This window comes from Tamandua tetradactyla, chromosome 6 (assembly GCF_023851605.1).
Source record: "Tamandua tetradactyla isolate mTamTet1 chromosome 6, mTamTet1.pri, whole genome shotgun sequence".
NCBI classification, from domain to species: domain Eukaryota; kingdom Metazoa; phylum Chordata; class Mammalia; order Pilosa; family Myrmecophagidae; genus Tamandua; species Tamandua tetradactyla.
The window spans coordinates 136,191,898-136,215,620 of NC_135332.1; the positions used below are offsets into that span (position 1 = coordinate 136,191,898).

At 36.7% G+C, this 23,723-nt stretch overlaps 1 protein-coding gene across 3 annotated transcripts in view; it reads right to left on the reverse strand.

The window, feature by feature from the left end:
* The window catches only part of TRIQK (triple QxxK/R motif containing), a 111,582-nt gene that overhangs the window by 27,016 nt on the left and 60,843 nt on the right, over positions 1-23,723 (reverse strand). For all 3 annotated transcript variants that reach the window (XM_077167198.1, XM_077167196.1, XM_077167197.1), the window contains one exon: positions 1,013-1,091. In XM_077167198.1, coding sequence (XP_077023313.1) covers positions 1,013-1,073 — 61 coding nt within the window. In that variant the 5' untranslated portion in view covers positions 1,074-1,091. The remainder of the gene's footprint in view (positions 1-1,012; positions 1,092-23,723) is intronic.

A 23,723-nucleotide genomic window follows, 5' to 3' on the forward strand; every position in this document is an offset into this window, starting at 1 on the left:
AATGGAGAGATATAAGATGTTTATGGAATAGAAGATTCACATTTTAATAATTGATTATTAGATAAAATACACTTTCAATAAAAATCTTAGTGAGCATTCTTTGATAAAAAGAAACTCAGCTATGGTGATAGAAGCATATATGAGGAACTATCTAGAAGTTGGAAATGTTCCATATTTTGATTGGCAGATATGGTTATGTGGAATATACATGTCAAAATCCACTGAATTGAATATTTAAGAACTGTGCATTTCACTACATGTACATTTAACCTCAATTAAAAAAACTATTTATTAAAAATAAGGTTATTTTTTGTGAGCTAATGTGTAATTATTTATAAATGTTAAAGGATCATTGAAAAGAATGGATAGAAACTCCTACACTTCAAGTATGGTCTAAAACAGATAAGTTTTCTGTAATCTCTCTGACTAATTAATAAGCGGGCTTTAATCCACCACTTACTAAAGTGGTAATTCTCCAAGGGTCTCAGCTATAGTTGGGAGACTCTATTCTATCCTCAAAGTCCTGTATTCAATCTTCATTTAGGACTCCTGTAGAATTCACTTACTCTTTTCTGAGTTCAGCTCTCCATTTAAAAGATATTTGTTCTGTTTTATTTAATTTTAATGGGGAATTATGAATTGTCAAATTACTGCCACCAAAAGTTAACAGAATTAAAAGTATTTACATGGATAAAAAGAAATAATTTAATGTGATATTAAAAATACTGACTGTATAAAAAAAGTCTAGCCTTGAAGAGAATAACTATAAATTTGATTTTACATTATTAAGTCAATTAGAATCATATCAATTTCAAAAATTACAAGAACATGAAGTACATTGCTTCACTGGTAATCTAGGTTGCACTTATTTTTCATATCTAAAGAACTCTATAAAGTATTTTTGTTCATCTATTTATGGGTATTATAGTATTAAGAAAATTTATTCTCTTAATAATTGTTTTCTTCTTTATCTTAATTCACAAGAATATATCAAAGGGATTTCACTGCTTACCAATTTGCTTTCTGTACTGGTCAACAGGAAGTTTTATAGTGGAGGCATCTTTTCTACCCATCTTTGATCTCCAAAAGACCTGTTGAAAAGAAAGAAAATAATTAGGATGAAATCTTTAAAAAATCAAAAGTACTGTGTCTATGAACTTCAGAAATAATTTATTCTATGAAATTCACATTTAAAGTAATGCCTAAAAATGCCTTTGAGTTAATCCCATTAGATATCACAAAGAACATAAAATTCTTTCAAATAAATTATCAAGTATACAATTGCTGGTAATTAAATTTCCCAGTCATTTTCAACTGGTAATGTTCATTTTATCAACTACTATCAATGCTTAATTAAACCACATTGTTAGAGAGCATTATCTATAAACGTGAAAATCATGCACAATTTCTTCAGATATGTTGGGGCTATAGGCATGCTGTTGGTAGTACATTTCTTTCCAGTCATCTACTATGCCACACTTAACAAGTAGAGCTAAAATTTGAACTTCAGGTAGTATTAATTTTGTTTTAAAAAGCAGGACATATGTAACCAAAGTGGATGAATTTGAGTCCTAGTTCTCTCTGTGTTAATATAAACAGTACAAACTACTACTAATATGCTAAGTACTGTGCTTACTGCATTATATGTAATGTTTGATTTAATCTTCAACATATCATTAGAAATTTATAATTTTATTGAATGTAAATATTTTGGCAGAGACTATATGCCGCCTACCAAAATCCAAATTCTTCTTTACTTCCTGCTGCAGAGTAAGCCACATTTCCAGGCCTCAATTCAAAAATGTGGTTGAGCTCTTGTCAATACAATGTGAATGGAAGTGATGGGTGTTACTTCCAGATCTGAATATAAAAACTTTCATGCATGATGTTGCCTTCTCTTTTTCCATTCCATTGGCTAGAATGGAGATGATCTCCAAAGGAATCCTGGAGGTATATTTGAAAGAACCCAGAGCTTTTTTTAAGTCTGGTGCCTAAATGACAGAGTGGAGGAGGGTAGTCTCACTAACTTGTTAACTGACCTAGCACTCTTCAGTGAGAAGGCAATAAAACTCTATTCTGTTTGTCTCATTATACATTGATGTCCATTTATCATAGACAGAAATGTAGCCAAAGTAATACAGCCTGGAAATTTTCCCGCACTGCTAATAAAGTGCTAGAAAAGATAAAGTTGGGGTTAGGTAAGAATTGTACTTTTCACAAGCAGAAATACAAGAGAATATAGAAACCAGTAATCTGGGGACTCACAAGCCAACTTCTTTTAAAAGCCAAAGAGTGTGTGTGTGTGTGTGGGGGGGGGGACTGAAAAAGAAACAATGGCCTATTAAAATGATTTCTCAGTAAATAAGATATAAAAATCAGATTAAGGGAGTTTCTATCTCCTTATCTGAGCCTGTTGTTTGAGAGCATCTTGAGGCAGTCATCATTAGGTAGAAAAAAAGAAGCATAGGTGTTCTGAAGCAAAGAAAGAAAGCAGACTTGCTATCTAGGAGGAAAAGAGGTGGGGCAAGATGGCAGCATAGTGACATGAAGAATTTTGTCCACCCTCTAGGAAAGCTGGTAAAAAGCCAGAAACTGTATGGAACAACTTTTGGGGGGACTTCAGTGACTGGGACACACATCGTACACCAGTCTGGAATGGGTGGAACGGCCAAGATCTCATACAGAACTGTAAGTTTCCCAAACCATGGAGGCTGGTGTCCCTCCCCCACAGGCATGCCAGGGCAGTTCCCCGAGGGAAAAAGAAGCAGACTCTATTAGGAAGAAGGAAGGTAGCTCAAGCAAGCTCCAAGGACAGATAAACCTGGAGTAAGCACTAAAGAACCAGGAGTTTTCAACAAGGCAGAAAGGGGGTGGGGCTGATAAAAAAAAAAGAGAGGCTTTTTGAGTTGGATGACCACAAAATACTGGAAAAGAATTGGGTCCCAAGACCCAATGATATGGGCCTGTTGAGTCTGGGAAAATCTGACTGGACTTGATCATACCTGCGGAGACCCTCCTCAAAAGAGCTTTCATATAGGCAGGACAAGAACCAGAAAAAAAAGAGCTGAAAAATTCCAATCAGTTAAATTGAACCTACATTAGAGGGCTAGAATAAATTGAACTGAATACCAAAGAACAGATAAGAGAACAAAATCAACCAACAAGAAAACCCTAGATAAAAGAGTGAAAATGACCTCCAGAATAAACTAATCAAGGAAAGCAGATGCCTAGATATCAGTAAAAAATAATGAGTCATACTGGAACAACAAAATCAAAAGAACAAACCAACATTTCAAATGAGATACAGTAGTTTGAAACAACTAATTCAGGATGTTTGAATATACATGCAAAATCTCATAAAAAATAAAATCAATGAGTTGAGGGAAGATATGGCAAAGGAGATGAAGGATATAAAGAAGTCATTAGGTAAACATACAGAAGAATTTGAAAGTTTTAAAAAGCAAATGGTAGAACTTATGGGAATGAAAGCCACAACAGAAAAGATAAAAAACAATGGAGATATACAACAGCAGATTTAAAGAAGAAGAAATGATTAGTGAACTAAAGGACAGGATATATGAAATCCTATACACACACACAAAAACAAATAGGGCAAAGGATGGAAAAATATGAGCAGGAGCTCAAGAAATTGAATCACAACACAAAGTTTGCAAAAATACATGCAATGGGTATCCCAGAAAGAGAAGAGAACAGAAAAAGGCAGAAAGAATAATGGAGGAAATAATGACTGAAAGTTTCTCATCCCTTATAAAAGATATAAATTTACAGATCCAAGAAGCACAGCATACCCCAAACAGAATAGATCTGAACAGACCTCCTCTAACAAACTTTACTAATCAGATTGTCAAATATCTAAGACAAAACCTGTTCTGAAAACAGCAAGAGAAAAGCAATTCATCACATACAAAAGAAGCTCGATAAGAATATGTGTGGACTTCTCAGCAGAAACCATAGAGATGAGAAGGCAGTGGTATGATATATTCAAAGACTCTGAAAGAGGAACTCTGTGAACCAAGAATTCTATATATGACAAAACTGTCCTTCAAAAATGAGGGAAAGTTTAAAATAGTTTCAAACAGAAATTGAGAGAGATTGTGATTAAAAGACCAGGTCCAGGCTAAAGAAGGAAGGGCAAGATGGCAGCATAGTGAAGTGGAGAATTTAATTAATTCCCCAGAGCAGCTAGTAAATAGCCAGAACAACTGCTGGGGGAACATCAGTGACCAGATACACAGCATACACCAGTTTGGGCCAGGTAGAATGGCTGAAATCCCACACAGTACTATAAGTCCCTTGAGCCACGGAGACTGGCGCCCAACCCCACAGGCACGGCAGGTGGTTTCACTGATAAGAAGGAAACAGACCTTACTAAGAGAAAGGGCTTATCTCAACCAAGCTCCACTTGTGGAATTAAATAACAAATTCTGACTATTGAAAACAGGCCCCCAGAAGAGATAAACCTGGAATAAGCACTAAAGGGACCGAGAGCTTTTGCCCTAGCAGAAAGGGGGCAGAAGTGAAAAAAAAAAGTGACTCTTTGAGTTGGACATCATAAAAAAACTGGAAAAGGGCTGTACCCCAAGAAAAGAAAGCTCATATAGCCTGGAGATACAGAGAGCCACATACAAAGTCAGGCTCTTGATTGGCAAACCCTAGGGGTGGGGGTCTAGCTCAGAAAAGGGTTTTTTGCTTTTTTAAAAAATTATTTCTAAAGAGTTCATGAGATAGAACTGCAAGCACTCTCAGGCTCCAGCATTGCCCCAGGCAAGGGCAAAACTAAAGCTTGTCCAAGAGACAAAGTAACTAAGTGAGGTGAAAGGTGTCAATTCTCTAAAGGGCATGTTTTCCCCCAAGAAAGAAGGGGAAGAGCCCAGCTCAAGTGGAATCCCTTTTTCAAGGAATTCAGGCCCTGGGGGTGGGAAAACGGAGCAATCAAAACCTGTCTACTGCCTCACCAGTGTCTCAAAATGCCCCTAGTAGGGAGAATCTGCTGAAATTAAAGGCTCTTCATAACTTTAAGCTGGTGGGAGGCCACAGAAAGATAACTGCTACATGCTGGGCAGGACAGAAAAGTTCAGAGTCTGGTGGCTGCATAGGAAAGTCTGACAACCTGCTGGGTCTCACCCTCAAGGAAAACTGATGCTGGCTGCTCTCTCCTCCTAAGACGTGGGTCTGTCTGATCTGGCAAAATCTGACTGGGGTCTATAATATCTGAGGAGACCCTCCTCAAAAGAAAAGGCTCCAAAAAGGCAGGGTAAGAAACAGAAAAAAAGAACTGAAAAATTATGATCAGTTAAACAGAACCTATGCTAGAGGTCTAGAATATGTTGAACTGAATGTTAGAGAACAAAAACAGAACAAAACCATCCAACAAGAAAACCCTAGGTGAAGAGTGAAAACAACCTCCAGAATAAATTAATTAAGGAAATAAAATACCTAGATGCCAGAAAAATTAATGAGTCATACTAGGAAATCTGAAGGTATGGCCCAGTCAAAGGAACAAAGCAACACTTCAAATGAGATACAGCTGATGAAACAACTAATTCAGGATGTTCAAAAAACATGCAAAATCTCATCAAAAATTAAATCAACAAGTTGAGGGAGAATTTAAAGAAGACATTGTGCAAACATACAAGAAGAACTTGAACATTTAAAAGAACAAATCGCAGAACTTATGGGAATGAAAGGCACAATAGAAGAGATGAAAAAGACAATGGAATCCTACAACAATAGATTTAAAGAGCCAGAAGAAAGGATTAGTGTACTAGAGGACTGGGCATCTGAAATCTGACAGCAAAAAGAATGAAAAAATATGAGCAGAGTCTCAGGGACTTGAGTGACAACATGAAGCACATGAAAATATGTGTTGTGGATATACCAGAAGGAGAAGGAAAGGGAAAAGAGGAGAAAGACTAATGGAGGAAATAATCACTGAAACTTTCCCATCTCTTATGAAAGACATAAAATTAGAGATCCAAGAAGTACAGCATTCCCCAAACAGAATAATCTGAGAAGACATACTTCGAGACAATCAATAATCAGATTGTCAAATGTCAGAGACAAGGAGAGAATTTTGAAAGCAGCAACAGAAAAGCAATCCAACACATACAAGGGAAACTCAATAAGATTATGTGTGGATTTCTCAGCAGAAACCATGGAGGCAAGAAGGCAGTGGTATGATATATTTAAGATTCTGAAATAGAAAAACTGCCAATGAAGACTTCTATACCCAATAAAACTGTCCTTCTGAACTGAGGGGGATATTAAAATATTTTCAGACAATCACTGAGAGAATCAGTGGCTAAAAGTCCAATATACTGGAAATACTAAAGTGAGCACTATAGGCAGATTGGAAGAGGCAGGAGAGAGAGGCCTGAAGAAGAGTGTAGAAATTAAGACTACCAGGAAAGGTAAAAAGAAAAATATATATTAGATATGACATATAAAACCAAAAGGACAAAATGGTAGAAGAAGAAAATATATTACCTTTACAGTAATAACATCATGTTAATGGATTAAACTCCTTAATCCAAAGACATAGACTGGCAGAATGGATAAATAAACAGGACCCATCTGTGTGCTGTCTACAGGAGACTCAATATAGAACCAAGGAGAAAAACAGGTTGAAAGTGAAAGGTTGGAATAAGATATTTCATTCAAATAACAACCAGAAAAGAGCAGGGGTAGTTATACTAATACCTGACAAATTAGACTTCAAATATAAAACAATTAAAAAAGACAAAGAAGGATACTACGTGTCAGTAAAAGGAACAATTCAACAAGAAGACATAACAATCATAAATATTTATGCACTGAGCTAGCATACTCAAAAATACATGAGACAAACACTGACAACGTTGAAGGGAGAAGTAGACACCTCTACCATAATAGTTGGAGACTTCAATTCCCCATTCTCATCAATGGATAGAATATTTAGATAGGATCAGTAATGAAACAGAGATTTTGAATATAATAAATAAACTAGATTTAGCCATTTACAGAACCTTTCACCCCACAAAAGCAGATACATATTTTTCACAAATGTTCATGGATCATTCTCTAGGATAGATCATATGCTGGGTCACAAAGCAAGTCTCAATAAATTTAAAAAGATTGATATTATACACAACACCTTCTGAAATAATAATGGAGTGAAGTTGAAACTCAATAATAGGCAGAGAGCCAGAAAACTCACAACTATATGGACGCTAAACAACACACTCTTAAAAAACCAATGGGTCAAGGAAGAAATTACAAAAGAAATCCATAAATATCTCGAGGCAAATGAAAACGAAAACACAACATATAAAAACCTACAGGATGCATCATAGTGGTTCTGAGAAGGAAATTTATTGCCATAAATGCCTATATTAAAAAAGAAGAAAGAGCAAAGATGGAGGAATTAACAGTTAACTTGGAAGAACTACAGTAAGAAAGCAAAACTAACCCCAAAGCAAACAAAAGGAAAGAAACAACAAAGATTACAGCAGAAACAAACGAAATTGAGAATATGAAAGCAACAGAGAAAATTAACAAAACCAGAAGTTGGTTCTTTGAGAAAAACATTAAAATAGATGGACCCTTATTAGGCTGGCAAAAAAAAAAATAGGATGCAAGTAAGTAAAATCAGAAATTGGAGAGGTGCATTGGAGAAACTGACCCCACAGAAATAAAAGAGATAATAAGAGAATACTATGAGCAACTATACATTCATAAACTAAACAACAACATAGATGAAAAGGACAACTTCCTACAAAAGCATAAACAACCAACATTGACTTGAGAAGAAAAGGAGGACCTCAACAAACCAATCACAAGTAGAGATTGAAGCAGTTTATCAGTCATCTCCTCAAAACAAAAAGTCCAGGAACACATAACTTCACATGTGTATCATTCAAGAAAGAATTAGTACAAACCCCACTCAAGCTCTTCAAAAAAAATGAAGAGGACGGAAAGCCACCTAACTCATTCTAAGGAGCCAACAAACTAGTAACAAAGCCAGACAAAGATACTGCAAGAAAAGAATTACAGACCAATCTCTCTAATGAATATAGATGCAAAACTCCTCAGCAAAATACTTGGAAATAGAATCAGCAGCACATTAAAAGAATTATACAACATGACCAAGTGGGTTTAATCCAGGTATACAAGGCTGGTTGAACACAAGAAAATTAATTAATGTAATATACCACATCAATAAGTCAAAGAAGAAAACCACATGATCATTTCAATTGATGCAGAAAAGCATCTGACAAAATTCAACATCCTTTCTTGATGAAAACACTTCAAAGGATCGGAATAGAAGGGAACTTCATCAACAAGATAAAGGGAATATATGAAAAGCCCACAATTAACATCAAGCTCAATGGGGAAAGACTTTCCCTCTAATATCAGGAACAGGACAAAGATGCCACTGTTACCACTGTTATTCCATATGGTGCTGGAAGTTTTAGATAGAGTCCTTGGTCAAGAAAAAGAAATAAAGGGCATTAAAATTGGAAAGGAAAAAGTAAAACTCACACTCTTTGCAGGTGATATGATACTATATGTTGAAAATCCCGAAAAATCTACAGCAAAGCTACTGGAGCTAATAAGTGAGTATAGCAAAGTGGCAGGGTACACGATTAATACCAAAAAACAGGAGTTTTTCTACACATTGGTAATAAGCAATCTGAGGAGGAAATCAAGAAAAAAATCCATTTACAATAGCAACCTAAAGAATCAAATACTATGAATAAATTTAACCAAGGACAGAAAAGACCTATACACAGAAAACTACAAGAAATTGCTAAAAGAAATCATGGAAGACCTACATAAATGGAAGGTCATACAGTGTTCAGGCACTGGAAGATTAAATATAGTTAAAATGTCAATTTTACCCAAAGTGACTTATGGATTCAATGCAATACAAATTCAAATCCCAAAAAGTTACTTTGGAGAAATAGAAAAACCAATAATCAAATTTATTTGGAAAGGCAGGGTGCCATGAATAGCTATAAATATCTTGAGAAACAAGTGGGAAGTCTCATGCTAGCTGATCTTAAAGGATATTACAAAGCTACAGTGGTCAAAACAGCAGAGTAGTGGCAAAAAGATAGATATACTGACCAATGGAATCTAACTGAGTGTTGAGAAATAGAATCTCTCATCTATGGACAATTGTTATTTGATAGATGGTCAAACTAACACAACCAGGAGAGAGCAGCCTCTTCAATAAATGCTGTGTGGAGAACTGGATATCCATATGTAAAATAATGAAAGGAGACACATATCTCACACCTTGTACAAAAATTAAATCAAAATGGATCAAAGACCTAAATATTAGCACTAAGACCATAAAACTTTTGGAAGAAAATGTAGGGAAATATCTTAAAAATCTTGTTATAGGAGGTGGTTTCCTACTCCTTACCCCAAAGCATGAGCAGTGCAAAAAGAAATAGATAAGCGGGATTTCCTCAGAATTAAATACCTTTGTGCATCAAAGAACTTTGTCAGGAAAGTAAAAAGGCAGCCTACACAACAGGAGATAATATTTGGAAACCAAATATCAGACAAGGATTTACTATTGAGACTATATAAAGAGTTTCTACAATTTAACAACAAAAAGACAATCCAATTTAAAAATGGGTAAAAGACATAGACAGACACTTTCAGAAGAGGAAAATAGAAATGGCTAAAAGGCATATGAAAAGTTGTTCAGCATCACTGGTATGCTGGTTTAAAAGTATTACCTACCCCAGAAAAGCCATGTTTTAATTCTGATCTAATCTTGTAGGGGCAGCCGTTTTCTTTTAATCCTGATTCAATAATGTAGGTTGGAAACTTTTGATTAGATTATCTCTACAGAGATGTGACACACACAATGGTGGGTGTGACCTTTTGATTAGATGGAGATGTGACTCCACCCATTCCAAGTGGGTCTTGATTAGTTCATTAGAATCCTTTTAAAAAGGAAACATTTTGGAGAGAGTCAGAAATGACAGAAACCTCAGAGGTAACAGAGCAGGACGACAGAGCACAGCTAATACAAATGCTTACACCTGAAGTATAGAGAAAGAGATGTTTGGAGATGTACAAAATCCAGTAAACATCGCCATGAGATGTTAAGCAGGCCATAACCCAGAGAGAGTCAAGGGAAGCCAAGAGATGAAAGCCAGACCTGGAGAAGCAAAATGAGGAACCCCTAGAGGAACAGAGGATGAAAGCAGAAAGTCCAGGAGCAAAGTACCAGCAGATGCTGACCATGTGACTACCCAGCTGATGGAGGTGTTCCTGTTCCTGACCCATCAACCTTCCTTGAATTAAGTTATTTTTCCCTGGATGCCTTAGTTTGGACATTTTTATAGACATAGACCTGTAAACTTGTAACTTATTAAATTCCCCTTTTTAAAAGCCATTTCATTTCTGGTATATCACATTCCAGCAGCTTGCAAACTATTACAACTGGCTATGAAAGACATGCAAATCAAAGCTGCAATGAGATATCATCTCACACCCACTAGAATGGTCATTATAAAAAAAAGAAAATGATTAGTGCAGGAGAGAATGTGGAGAAAGAGGCACACTTATTTACTTTTTGAGGGAATATAGAATGGTGCAACCTCTCTGGAAGGCAGTTTGGCAGTTCCTCAGGATGCTAAGTACAGAATTGCCAAATGATCCAGCAATCCCATTAGTATGTATATACTTGGAGGAACTGAAGACAAGGATAAAAATGGACATTTTCACACTGATGTTCATAGCAGCATTAGTCATAATTGCTAAGAGATGGAAATAGCCCAAATGTCCATCAAGAGAAAAGTGGCTAAGCACACTGTGGTATATACATATGATGGAATATTATACAGCTGTAAAACAGAATAAAGTCATGAAGCATGTAACAATGTGGATGAACCTTAAGGGCATTATGCTGAGTGAAATTACCCAGAAACAAAGGACAAACACTGTATGGTCTCACTAGTATGAACTAACATTAATGAGTGAACTCTGAGAGTTAAAGTTAAGAATACAGGTTATAAGGAGATAGAAAGTGGGTACAGATTGGGCATTTGGCTCTGAAAGAGTAAAAAATGTCCAACAGGACTGAATGTAAAGATCAAGAAATGGATAGCCCAATGCTATCTGATGGTAGCAATAATATAAGTACACTGAACAAAGCTTGAGGGAGGAGGACTGGGGGCAATCATGACACCAGAGGAATGAGAGAGGATAATGACAGTATAACTTAGGAATGCCTAGAACGGATATTGATGGTGATTAAAATGAAATGTGTTTTTGCATGAGGAAGAACAAATGAATGTTAACATTGCAAGATAGTGAAAATGGGATGGTATACAAGTGAAAATACAATCAATACAAACTAGGGTCTACAGTGAATAGTAACACTGTAATATGCTTCCATTCAATGTAACAAAGATAATATGCCAAAACTAAGCATTAATAAGCAGGGGATATGGGGAAGGGATATAGGATTAGTTGTGGAAGAAAAAGAAATGTCCTCAAGTAGACTGTGATGGTGCAGGCATGGTCATGTGATTATACCAGTAACTACTGATTATTTACTTAGGTTGTATTATATGATGTGTGAATAAAACTGTTTAAAAATTAACAGAGAGATACAAGTGCTGGAGAAAATGTGGAGAGAGACCCTAGTTTGCATTGATTGTATTTTCACTTGTATATCATCCCATTTTCACTATCTTCCAATGTTAACATTCATTTGTTCTTTCTCATTGCAAAGAATGTACCTATTCTTTGGAGGGCCCTGTGGTGGCTCCACAGGAGGCTAGGGGTGGGGTTGCCATAGGATCTTGCAACCCCATTACTAGGTGTATACTTGGAGCAACTGAGAGTGGGAACACAAATGAACATTTGCACATAGGTGTTTATGGCGGCAGCATGTATGATTTGCAATGGATGGAGGTAGCCTAAGGGTACATCGACTGAGGAATGGAAGGAGGAACTATAGTGTACACATACAACGAGCTACTGAGTGTCTGCAAGAAGGAATGAATTTCTGAGGCATGCAACTAGGTGAATGAACATTGAAGACAGTATGTTGAATGAAATAAGTCAGAAATAAAAAGAAAAATATTATCATGCCTCGTTCATATGGACTAATTATAATAAACAAACTCAGAGAACTGAAGTCAAGAGCATAGGTTATCAGGTTAAAGCCTATTATAAAGGGTCCTAGATTGTAAGCTCTTACAGCAGTCACATGTATTCCAGAGTTGTAACTATTATTTCTAAATTCTGAGATTCTGAGCTATTTGTATATAACCTGGTCATTCCCTGGAAGTTCAGGCATTTGTGAGACACTTGAGACTCAGGAGTTAGATCTCTGAAGCTATGAAAGTCAGCATTATCTTACAGAACAACTACTAAAAAAGTTGAAAAAGTGATCAGATTTCAGTTAGAGACATGAAGAAAGCTGATCTGGACAGGCTAAGGTAAATCAGAATACAAGGTAAAGGATGATATTGACTATATTTTAAAACTTCAACTTCTGTGTGAGACCAAAGGGAGAGATGTTTATTTGGCGCAAAATTTTTATTTTTGGTAGCACACTAGTTAAACTTGTTTAGTTAGTTTATTTGAACAATAATTACATGGCATCTTGAATAGGGAGTGAGATCTTGTTGGATTTTACAAGCTAGTGTGATGCCCTGATACATTCCAAAGTAATTTGGATAGAATAAAAAATATTTGCAGAATCCCAGGAGGGAATGGGGAGAAAGGAGGAAATATTAAACTCCCCGACCTGGGGAATTTCTGATATTCTTGCAAGCTTTGGGGACAACCAATTTAATAAGCCAAGCCCTCAATCTTGAGGCTTGCCCCTATGAAACATACTCCCGAAAAGGAGAAGCTAAGCCTACTTATAATTATGTCAAGAGTCACCCCCAGAGCATCTCTTTTGTTGCTCAGATGTGGCCTCTCTAAGTCAACTTCACAGGTGAAGTCTCTGCCCTACCCACTACTTGGGATATGACTTCTACAGGTAAAGTTGCCCTGGCAACATGGGGAAGGACTTCTGGAGATGAGCCAGGACTTGGCATCACAGGATTGAGAAAGCCTTGATCAAAAGGGGGAAGAGAGAAATGAGACAAAATAAAGTTTCAGTGACTGAGAGATTTCAAATAAAGTCAACAGGTTATTCTCATGCATTATATAGATACTTCTTTTTAGTTTTGTGATTTAGAATAGCTAGAAGGAAATACCTGAAACTGTTGAACTGTATTATAGCTGCCTCGATTCTTGAAGACGACTGTATAACCATACAGCTTCTACAGTGTGACTATATGATTGTGAAAACCGTGTGGCTGATGCTCCCTTTATCCAGGGTATGAATAGATGAGTAAAAAATGAGAAAAAATAAATACATAATGGGGGTAGAATGGGTAAAAAAAATATTGGGTATATTGCAATACTAGTGGTCAAGAAGAGGGAGGGGTAAGTGGTATGGGATGATAGGGCTTTTTTTTTTAATTGCTTTTTCTGGAGTAATGCAAATATCCTCAAAATGATCCTGGTAATAAGTACACAACTATGTTATGATATTGTGAACTACTGATTGTATACTTTGGATGGACTGTATGGTATGTGAAGATATCTCAGTAAAAAAATTTTTCTAAAAAAAGAGCTATCTAGAAGGGAATGTGCAGCATGATTATTAGCACATGGAGCAGACAAGAAAACAATAAAAAACAAGTTTACTGAATTTTTTTGAACACTGTGGTACCAAGGAAACCAGATTTGTCTAAAAAAAAGCCTGTGAATTAAAAAGAATACATGGTTCTCTAAACTCAACCAGCAGTTAACAGACCCCAAGGAAAGGAAAGTGGAGATTGTAAATGCCCACTTAATACACAACCATGAGGAAAGACTATCCAGTATGCAAAGCCATGAAAAACACTGGGAAAGGGAGCTCTCTTAAAAGAGAATGTTTAGGTTTTAAGCAAGAAACTTGCACTTTCATTACAGGTGACCTTCTCAGTGCTCTCATGTCCAGCAGGATTTCATCATTGTATAGACGAATGGCAGCTATGTGTTTCCCTTTCTTCTCATTCTTTCCTTTTCTGAATGGGAGTGATTATTGCAGATATCCTGTCTCTGCTTTGCTTTTATACATTAAAGTTTGGTCAGACTGAGAAAGAACAGGTAAATTTCATAGTATGCAAACTTCAAAAAACCATCCCAACATAATAGGATGTACAATGTCCTGAGGTCCTTGACCTTAGGCTGGACACAGTGCTGGGGCATTTTAGGTTCTCCCTGTTAAGAAGGTAGGAAAACAGATGTGCATGGCTATTTCATGGCCAGAAAGTTTGTCCATGGTACAAATGTTTAACTTATCACTAAAATATGTTCTCCTTTTTCTCCTGAACACTACTGCACTTTCCAGCCTTTTTTTTTGGGGGGGGGGGAGCTATTTTAGCCATGTGGGCTGAGTTTTAGCCAATGAATGTAAGTAAATTAGTTTGCTCCTTCTAGAACTGATATATATATATATACACACACACTTTTCTTGTTTACCCATTCATCTGGCTAGAAATGAGATGAACTCCAGGGTGATTTTAGTGATAATGAGCTGAAGATGGCAAAGCCTACAGCATTCTGGGTACTGGAAAAGTGCATGAAGCACTACTACCCAATCAAATTGTTTTCCTGCTTCATAATGATATGAGCCCAAAAATAAACTTGAAGGTTTGAGCCACGATACATTTTTGTACCCACTTGTTACAGATGTGGGTATTACCCTAATTAATGTTGATATGTTTAGATATCTCCATAAAAACTAATGTAATAATCAAGCTATCATTTTTTATGCCAAATGTATCTGAAATCTGTTCAAACCAAACTGTATTGCTTAATCTGTAACTAGAGAACAAGGCTAAAAGGTAATCCTATGCAATACAGTGAAAACAATACTACAAATTTTTTAATTTCCATATATGTGAAAGAAAATTATAAGTTCAGCTAAAAACCTATTTTTCTAATCATAATAATCTTCAGATTTAATATATTTATAGCAATATCTGGTAATGTACAAAGTAAGGCAAGAAGCCAAAAAAGTTAAATTAAGCTTTCACCACTCATAATCCATGGAGTTATCATATTTAAGATAAGACAATTGAACATTTTAGAAATGAAATCTAGATATCACCCAATCCCATATTGTTGCTTGTTATAACTCAAAACATTAAAAAGAATTCAGTAAAGGCAAGTACCATAAAAAAGTCAATAGATATATTAATCTATTAATAAAATGATTTATATTTTCATAGTGTTCTGCATTTATTAATTATGAAAAGGTGTTAAATTATTTCAATCTTGATTTTGTGGGGCTAGAAAAGATACTCCATTTTAGGACAGAAGTTAGTTTAAATGAATAAACACACAATACATCATTCTCTCTTTAGTTTAGCTTTGTCTTGGCCTTTTTGAAATATACATACATTTTTAAAAAGCAAATTACAAAGGTTATCTGCCAATGTGGTCACTTCAATTTCTTCCTAGCCATTTAAGCCATTATCCAAAAAGTAAAAACATTTTAGAGGCTAATATTTTATTCACTCATTACCTATAATATATGAAAAAGTAAAGAATCCATACAAATATCTCCCACTAAAGTAAATGGAATTTTAACTATTTCAAAATGTTCTTGAAATAAACAAAATATGTTTAAAATGTTCTTGAAATAAACAAAAATGTTCTTGAAGTAGCCCCCCAAAAGGCTAAAGAATCTAAATTTTCACAAGGGCCTAAACTCTTTGAACATATTATATGCATAATAACCTGCAAATATAACTTTAAAATAATTTCAATAAAGGAAACACATAAAAAGAGGAATTGTAAAATTATGTTTCTAATTATTTTGGTTCTTGGTAATATTAATAAAAGTTTCACAAATTCAAACTTTATTCTTGTCTTTAAAAAATATTTTATTTTCTACTTTAAGCAAAATAACATTGTACCAAACGATGTAACAAAAAAATGTCCGTAGAACACACACATATATACACACAAAGGTGGAAAATATTTGACTTTACTAAAAAGCACATTGAGGGTATTTTAAAGAGAATCCTATTCATGTTTATAATGCAAACTGTTAATGCCTCAGACATCTAGAACCTCTAAAATGTTGACTTTTCTTTGTTCTTCAAAGCTTTGCAGTAATCATCATTCATTTCTATGGCTTTGATGGTTAGATAGCAAACTCCCAAGAAATCCATGGAGACATTAGCACATACAGCCACAATTTCTAATAAGACAACTATTTGCATACAAGATCAGCCACAATTTAAAATGTGTTGTGATAGATGTGGAAAGGGAATAACAGATTTATATTAGCATGTACAATAGCAAGATTGTTTTTGCAATTTAGTTCCTTGGAGACTATGTCTCATCACCTTCTTTTATAAAGAATACTGCATTCCCTGAGGAAATAACTTGCTCTGAGCCCAAGCTAAGCTAAAATATGGATTAATAAGATAATATTTATTATTTATGAATTTTGCTGTAGGAATGATTTCAGATAAAATCATCAGAGAAGTTTTCAACATTCTGAAAACTTGATAACACATATTTCAGGAAGAAAAAACATCAATTTAATTTAATACCTAAATTGTATATTAAAGTAATTCACAATTATTTTTAAAATTTAATTAAGACTGTATACTACCTAGGACTTCAAGATTAATGAAAGTGTTTTTGTTTTTAGCGTGCTTTTTAAACCTAAATTTTGCACAGTAATTTTACCACACATATTTTAAAGCATATGTGACCTTTAAAAACAAAGGTAGCATTATATTCAATCACATTTCACCAAATTCTTTTACTGCTCATTTATACCTTTTTTATGAAATCCAGAAAGAACAAGTAAAGAAATAAGAAACCTGAAGCCTTCACATATGTCTCTGCTTCCAGAAAAAGCATTAAATCCAGACTGTGACATTTAAATACATATCAAAATACAGGTTATTAAAAATATTCAACTCATGACCACAGGAAAAATAATCATCTCAGTTTGTAAGGATAAAACAAAAGACTGGGAGAAAACTCTTATGTATGTACAATTATACTACATCCATGCTTGCTTACATGTGACAGCAGTACTTCTCGTATTTTACTGTTCTGTGTCTGTTATTCAGGAGACTGTAAGTAACTTAAGAGAAGGGGGTGAATCTTGTCTACCCATATACCTCCACAACATAGGATAGTGCCAGTCACATAGTTGAGGTTCAATGAGTACATAATAAAAAGTAAACAATATTGCAATAAACTTAAAACTTAACATTGTTTCCAGTACCCTACCTGAGCCTAGCTAAAATTTTACCTATGAAAATCAGCCCCTAACCAACTTATACAGATAGTATTGTTAGGTTAGTATATGCATATATTTGTAGAACTAGAGCTATTGCTAAACCTCAAAATAACTGCACATTCTCTTTCTCCGCCGGACCGCCGCGCGGCGCCCAAGCCCCGCAGCAGCCGAGCCGCCCGACCTCCCTCTCCCCTCTCTTTCTCCGCCGGCCCGCCGCGCGGCGCCCAAGCCCCGCAGCAGCCGAGCCGCCCGACCTCCCTCTCCCCTCTCTTTCTCCGCCGGCCCGCCGCGCGGCGCCCAAGCCCCGCAGCAGCCGAGCCGCCCGACCTCCCTCTCCCCTCTCTTCCCCCTCCTGCTCCGGCTGCTCTCCAACCACCACGGTGCCCTCTTCCCCTGCCTTCACCGTGCTCCTCCGCCACCAGCCTCGACAGCCTTGCCGCCCTCACCTTTCCTCCTCCAGAACAGCTACTGGGGGAGTGGAGATAATACAGAGCAGCTCCCGGAGCCACGACGGAGATCAAAGGGACAGCGGACCCCATCCTGGAACGGCTGACTATCTGGGAGAAACAGCTCCGGTGAGATCACCAAGGGGCACGGGCTTTCCTGGGTGGGACGACAAGCGACCGGAGTCCCTCCCTTCCACCTTCCTGGGCCAGCTGGTAGAATTGGACAGGCGGTCCCCTTAGGCCGTGGCGGCTGGTGCCCCCACCACACGAGGCCCCCCGGAACAACTGAGATAGTTGGGTCGGAAACCCCCAGACTGCGGAGAACAGTGACCGGGGGATCCCTTCCAAACACGTGACTCCCCCGTCGGCTGGGAACAGTGTACTCTCCCGGGCTGCGACAGCTGGCGCCCTCCCGCCACGCTTGGTGCCCCGCGCCGACTGGCTAATTTGGCCGGACGCTCTCCTGTGCTGCGACGGCCGGCGACCCTCCCCACGTTTGGAACCCCGGGCCGGCTGGCATTCTTCCAAGACGCTTAGGTTGCCGAACCTCCCCTACGGCGAGAGTTTTCCAGAGTTGAGGGACCCACAGCAACTTTCGCTGGTGGAACCCACAGAAAGGCGTGTGCCACGAGCGCCACCTACTGGGCAGGATAGGAAGAACAGAACCCAGAGATTGCGCAGAAAAATCTTTCAAGCTGTGGGGTCGAACACCCGGGGAAATCTGACTAAATGCCCAGACGCCAGCAGAAGATAACGGATCACGCTCAGAAAATTGAACATATGGCCCAGTCAAACGAAGAAACCAATAGTTCAAATGAGATACAGGAGCTGAAACAACTAATGCTGAATATACGAACAGAAATGGAAAACCTCTTCAAAAATGAAATCGATAAATTGAGGGAGGACATGAAGAAGACATGGGCTGAACATAAAGAAGAAATAGAAAAACTGAAAAAACAAATCACAGAACTTATGGAAGTGAAAGATAAAGTAGAAAAGATGGAAAAAACAATGGATACCTACAATGACAGATTTAAAGAAACAGAAGATAGAATTAGTGATTTGGAGGATGAAACATCTGAATTCCAAAAAGAAACAGAAACTATCCGGAAAAGAATGGAAAAATTTGAACAAGGTATCAGGGAACTCAAGGACAATGTGAACCGTACAAATATACGTGTAGTGGGTATCCCAGAAGGAGAAGAGAAGGGAAAAGGAGGAGAAAAACTAATGGAAGAAATTATCACTGAAAATTTCCCAACTCTTATGAAAGACCTAAAATTACAGATCCAAGAAGTGCAGCGCACCCCAAAGAGATTAGACACAAATAGGCGTTCCCCAAGACACTTACTAGTTAGAATGTCAGAGGTCAAAGAGAAAGAGAGGATCTTGAAGGCAGCGAGAGAAAAACAATCCATCACATACAAGGGAAACCCAATAAGACTATGTGTAGATTTCTCAGCAGAAACCATGGAAGCTAGAAGACAGTGGGATGATATATTTAAGTTACTAAAAGAGAAAAACTGCCAGCCAAGACTCCTATATCCAGCAAAATTGTCCTTCAAAAATGAGGGAGAAATTAAAACATTCTCAGACAAAAAGTCACTAAGAGAATTTGTGACCAAGAGACCAGCTCTGCAAGAAATACTAAAGGAAGCACTAGAGTCAGATACAAAAAGACAGAAGAGAGAGACATGGAGAAAAGTGTAGAAAGAAGGAAAGTCAGATATGATATATATAATACAAAAGGCAAAATGGTAGAGGAAAATATTATCCAAACAGTAATAACTCTAAATGTCAATGGACTGAATTCCCCAATTAAAAGACATAGACTGGCAGAATGGATTAAAAAACAGGATCCTTCTATATGCTGTCTACAGGAAACACATCTTAGACCCAAAGATAAATATAGGTTGAAAGTGAAAGGTTGGGAAAAGATATTTCATGCAAACAACAACCAGAAAAGAGCAGGAGTGGCTATACTAATATCCAACAAATTAGACTTCAAATGTAAAACAGTTAAAAGAGACAAAGAAGGACACTATATACTATTAAAAGGAACAATTAAGCAAGAAGACATAACAATCATAAATATTTACGCACCGAACCAGAATGCCCCAAAATACGTGAGGAATACACTGCAAACACTGAAGAGGGAAATAGACACATATACCATAATAGTTGGAGACTTCAATTCACCACTCTCATCAATGGACAGAACATCTACACAGAGGATCAATAAAGAAATAGAGAACCTGAATATTACTATAAATGAACTTGACTTAACAGACATTTATAGGACATTACATCCCACAACAGCAGGATACACCTTTTTTTCAAGTGCTCATGGATCATTCTCAAAGATAGACCATATGCTGGGTCACAAAGCAAGTCTTAACAAATTTAAAAATATTGAAATCATACACAACACTTTCTCGGATCATAAAGGAATGAAGTTGGAAATCAATAATAGGCGGAGGGCCAGAAAATTCATAAATACATGGAGGCTCAACAACACACTCTTAAACAACAAGTGGGTCAAAGAAGAAATTGCAAGAGAAATTAGTAAATACCTAGAGGCAAATGAAAATGAAGATACAACATATCAAAACTTATGGGACGCAGCAAAGGCAGTGCTAAGAGGGAAATTTATTGCCCTAAATGCCTTTATCAGAAAAGAAGAAAAGGCAAAAATGCAGGAATTAACTGTCCACTTGGAAGAACTGGAGAAAGAACAGCAAACTAATCCCAAAGCAAGCAAAAGGAAAGAAATAACAAAGGTTAGAGCAGAAATAAATGAAATTGAAAACATGAAAACAATAGAGAAAATCAATAAGACCAGAAGTTGGTTCTATGAGAAAATCAACAAGATTGATGGGCCCTTAGCAAGATTGACAAAAAGAAGAAGAGAGAGGATGCAAATAAATAAGATTAGAAATGAAAGAGGAGACATAACTACTGACCTCACAGAAATAAAGGAGGTAATAACAGGATACTATGAACAACTTTACGCTAATAAATACAACAATTTAGAAGAAATGGACAGGTTCCTGGAAAGACATGAACAACCAACTTTGACTCAAGAAGAAATAGACGACCTCAACAAACCAATCACAAGTAAAGAGATTGAATTAGTTATTCAAAAGCTCCCTAAAAAGAAAAGTCCAGGACCAGACGGCTTCACATGTGAATTCTATCAAACATTCCAGAAAGAATTAGTACCTACTCTCCTCAAACTCTTCAACATAATCGAAGTGGAGGGAAAACTACCTAATTCATTCTATGAAGCCAACATCACCCTCATACCAAAACCAGGCAAAGATATTACAAAAAAAGAAAACTACAGACCAATCTCTCTAATGAATACAGATGCAAAAATCCTCAATAAAATTCTAGCAAATCGTATCCAACAACACATTAAAAGAATTATACATCATGACCAAGTAGGATTCATCCCAGGTATGCAAGGATGGTTCAACATAAGAAAATCAATTAATGTAATACACCATATCAACAAATCAAAGCAGAAAAATCACATGATCATCTCAATTGATGCAGAGAAGGCATTTGACAAGATTCAACATCCTTTCCTGCTGAAAACACTTCAAAAGATAGGAATACAAGGGAACTTCCTTAAAATGATAGAGGGAATATATGAAAAACCCACAGCTAATATCATCCTCAATGGGGAAAAATTGAAAACTTTCCCCCTAAGATCAGGAACAAGACAAGGATGTCCACTATCACCACTATTATTCAACATTGTGTTGGAAGTTCTGGCCAGAGCAATTAGGCAAGAAAAAGAAATACAAGGCATCAAAATAGGAAAGGAAGAAGTAAAACTATCACTGTTTGCAGACGATATGATACTATATGTAGAAAACCCAGAAAAATCCACAACAAAATTAATAGAGCTAATAAATGAGTACAGCAAAGTAGCAGGCTACAAGATCAACATTCAAAAATCTGTAGCTTTTCTATACACTAGTAATGAACAAGCTGAGGCGGAAATCAAGAAACGAATCCCATTTACAATCGCAACTAAAAGAATAAAATACCTAGGAATAAATTTAACCAAAGAGACAAAAAACCTATATAAAGAAAACTACAAAAAACTGTTAAAAGAAATCACAGAAGACCTAAATAGATGGAAGGGCATACCGTGTTCATGGATTGGAAGACTAAATATAGTTAAGATGTCAATCCTACCTAAATTGATTTACAGATTCAATGCAATACCAATCAAAATCCCAACAACTTATTTTTCAGAAATAGAAAAACCAATAAGCAAATTTATCTGGAAGGGCAGGGTGCCCCGAATTGCTAAAAACATCTTGAGGAAAAAAAACGAAGCTGGAGGTCTCGCGCTGCCTGACTTTAAGGCATACTATGAAGCCACAGTGGTCAAAACAGCATGGTATTGGCATAAAGATAGATATATCGACCAATGGAATCGAATAGAGTGCTCAGATATAGACCCTCTCATCTATGGACATTTGATCTTTGATAAGGCAGTCAAGCCAACTCACCTGGGACAGAGCAGTCTCTTCAATAAATGGTGCCTAGAGAACTGGATATCCATATGCAAAAGAATGAAAAAAGACCCATCTCTCACACCCTATACAAAAGTTAACTCAAAATGGATCAAAGATCTAAACATTAGGTTTAAGACCATAAAACAGATAGAGGAAAATGTTGGGAGATATCTTATGGATCTTACAACTGGAGGTGGTTTTATGGACCTTAAACCTAAAGCAAGAACACTGAAGAAGGAAATAAATAAATGGGAGCTCCTCAAAATTAAACACTTTTGTGCATCAGAGAACTTCATCAAGAAAGTAGAAAGACAGCCTACACAATGGGAGACAATATTTGGAAACGACATATCAGATAAAGGTCTAGTATCCAGAATTTATAAAGAGATTATTCAACTCAACAACAAAAAGACAGCCAACCCAATTACAAAATGGGAAAAAGACTTAAACAGACACCTACCAGAAGAAGAAATACGGATGGCCAAGAGGCACATGAAGAGATGCTCAATGTCCCTGGCCATTAGAGAAATGCAAATCAAAACCACAATGAGATATCATCTCACACCCACCAGAATGGCCATTATCAACAAAACAGAAAATGACAAGTGCTGGAGAGGATGCGGAGAAAGAGGCACACTTATCCACTGTTGGTGGGAATGTCAAAGGGTGCAACCACTGTGGAAGGCAGTTTGGCGGTTCCTCAAAAAGCTGAATATAGAATTGCCATACGACCCAGCAATACCATTGCTAGGTATCTACTCAAAGGACCTAAGGGCAAAGACACAAACGGACATTTGCACACCAATGTTTACAGCAGCGTTATTTACAATTGCAAAGAGATGGAAACAGCCAAAATCTCCATCAACAGAAGAGTGGCTAAACAAACTGTGGTATATACATACGATGGAATATTATGCAGCTTTAAGACAAGATAAACTTATGAACCATGTAATAACATGGATGGACCTAGAGAATATTATGCTGAGTGAATCCAGCCAAAAACTAAAGGACAAATACTGTATGGTCCCACTGATGTGAACGGACATTCGAGAATAAACTTGAAATATGTCATTGGTAACAGAGTTCAGCAGGAGTTAGAAACAGGGTAAGACAATGGGTAATTGAAGCTGAAGGGATACAGACTGTGCAACAGGACTAGATACAAAAACTCAAAAATGGACAGCACAATAATACCTAATTGTAAAGTAATCATGTTAAAATACTGAATGAAGCTGCATCTGAGCTATAGGGTTTTTTTGTTTTTGTTTGCTTGTTGGTTTGTTTGTTGTTGTTGTTTTTTACTATTACTACTACTTTTATTTCTTTTCTTTATATTAACATTTTATATCTTTTTCTGTTGTGTTGCTAGTTCCTCTAAACCGATGCAAATGT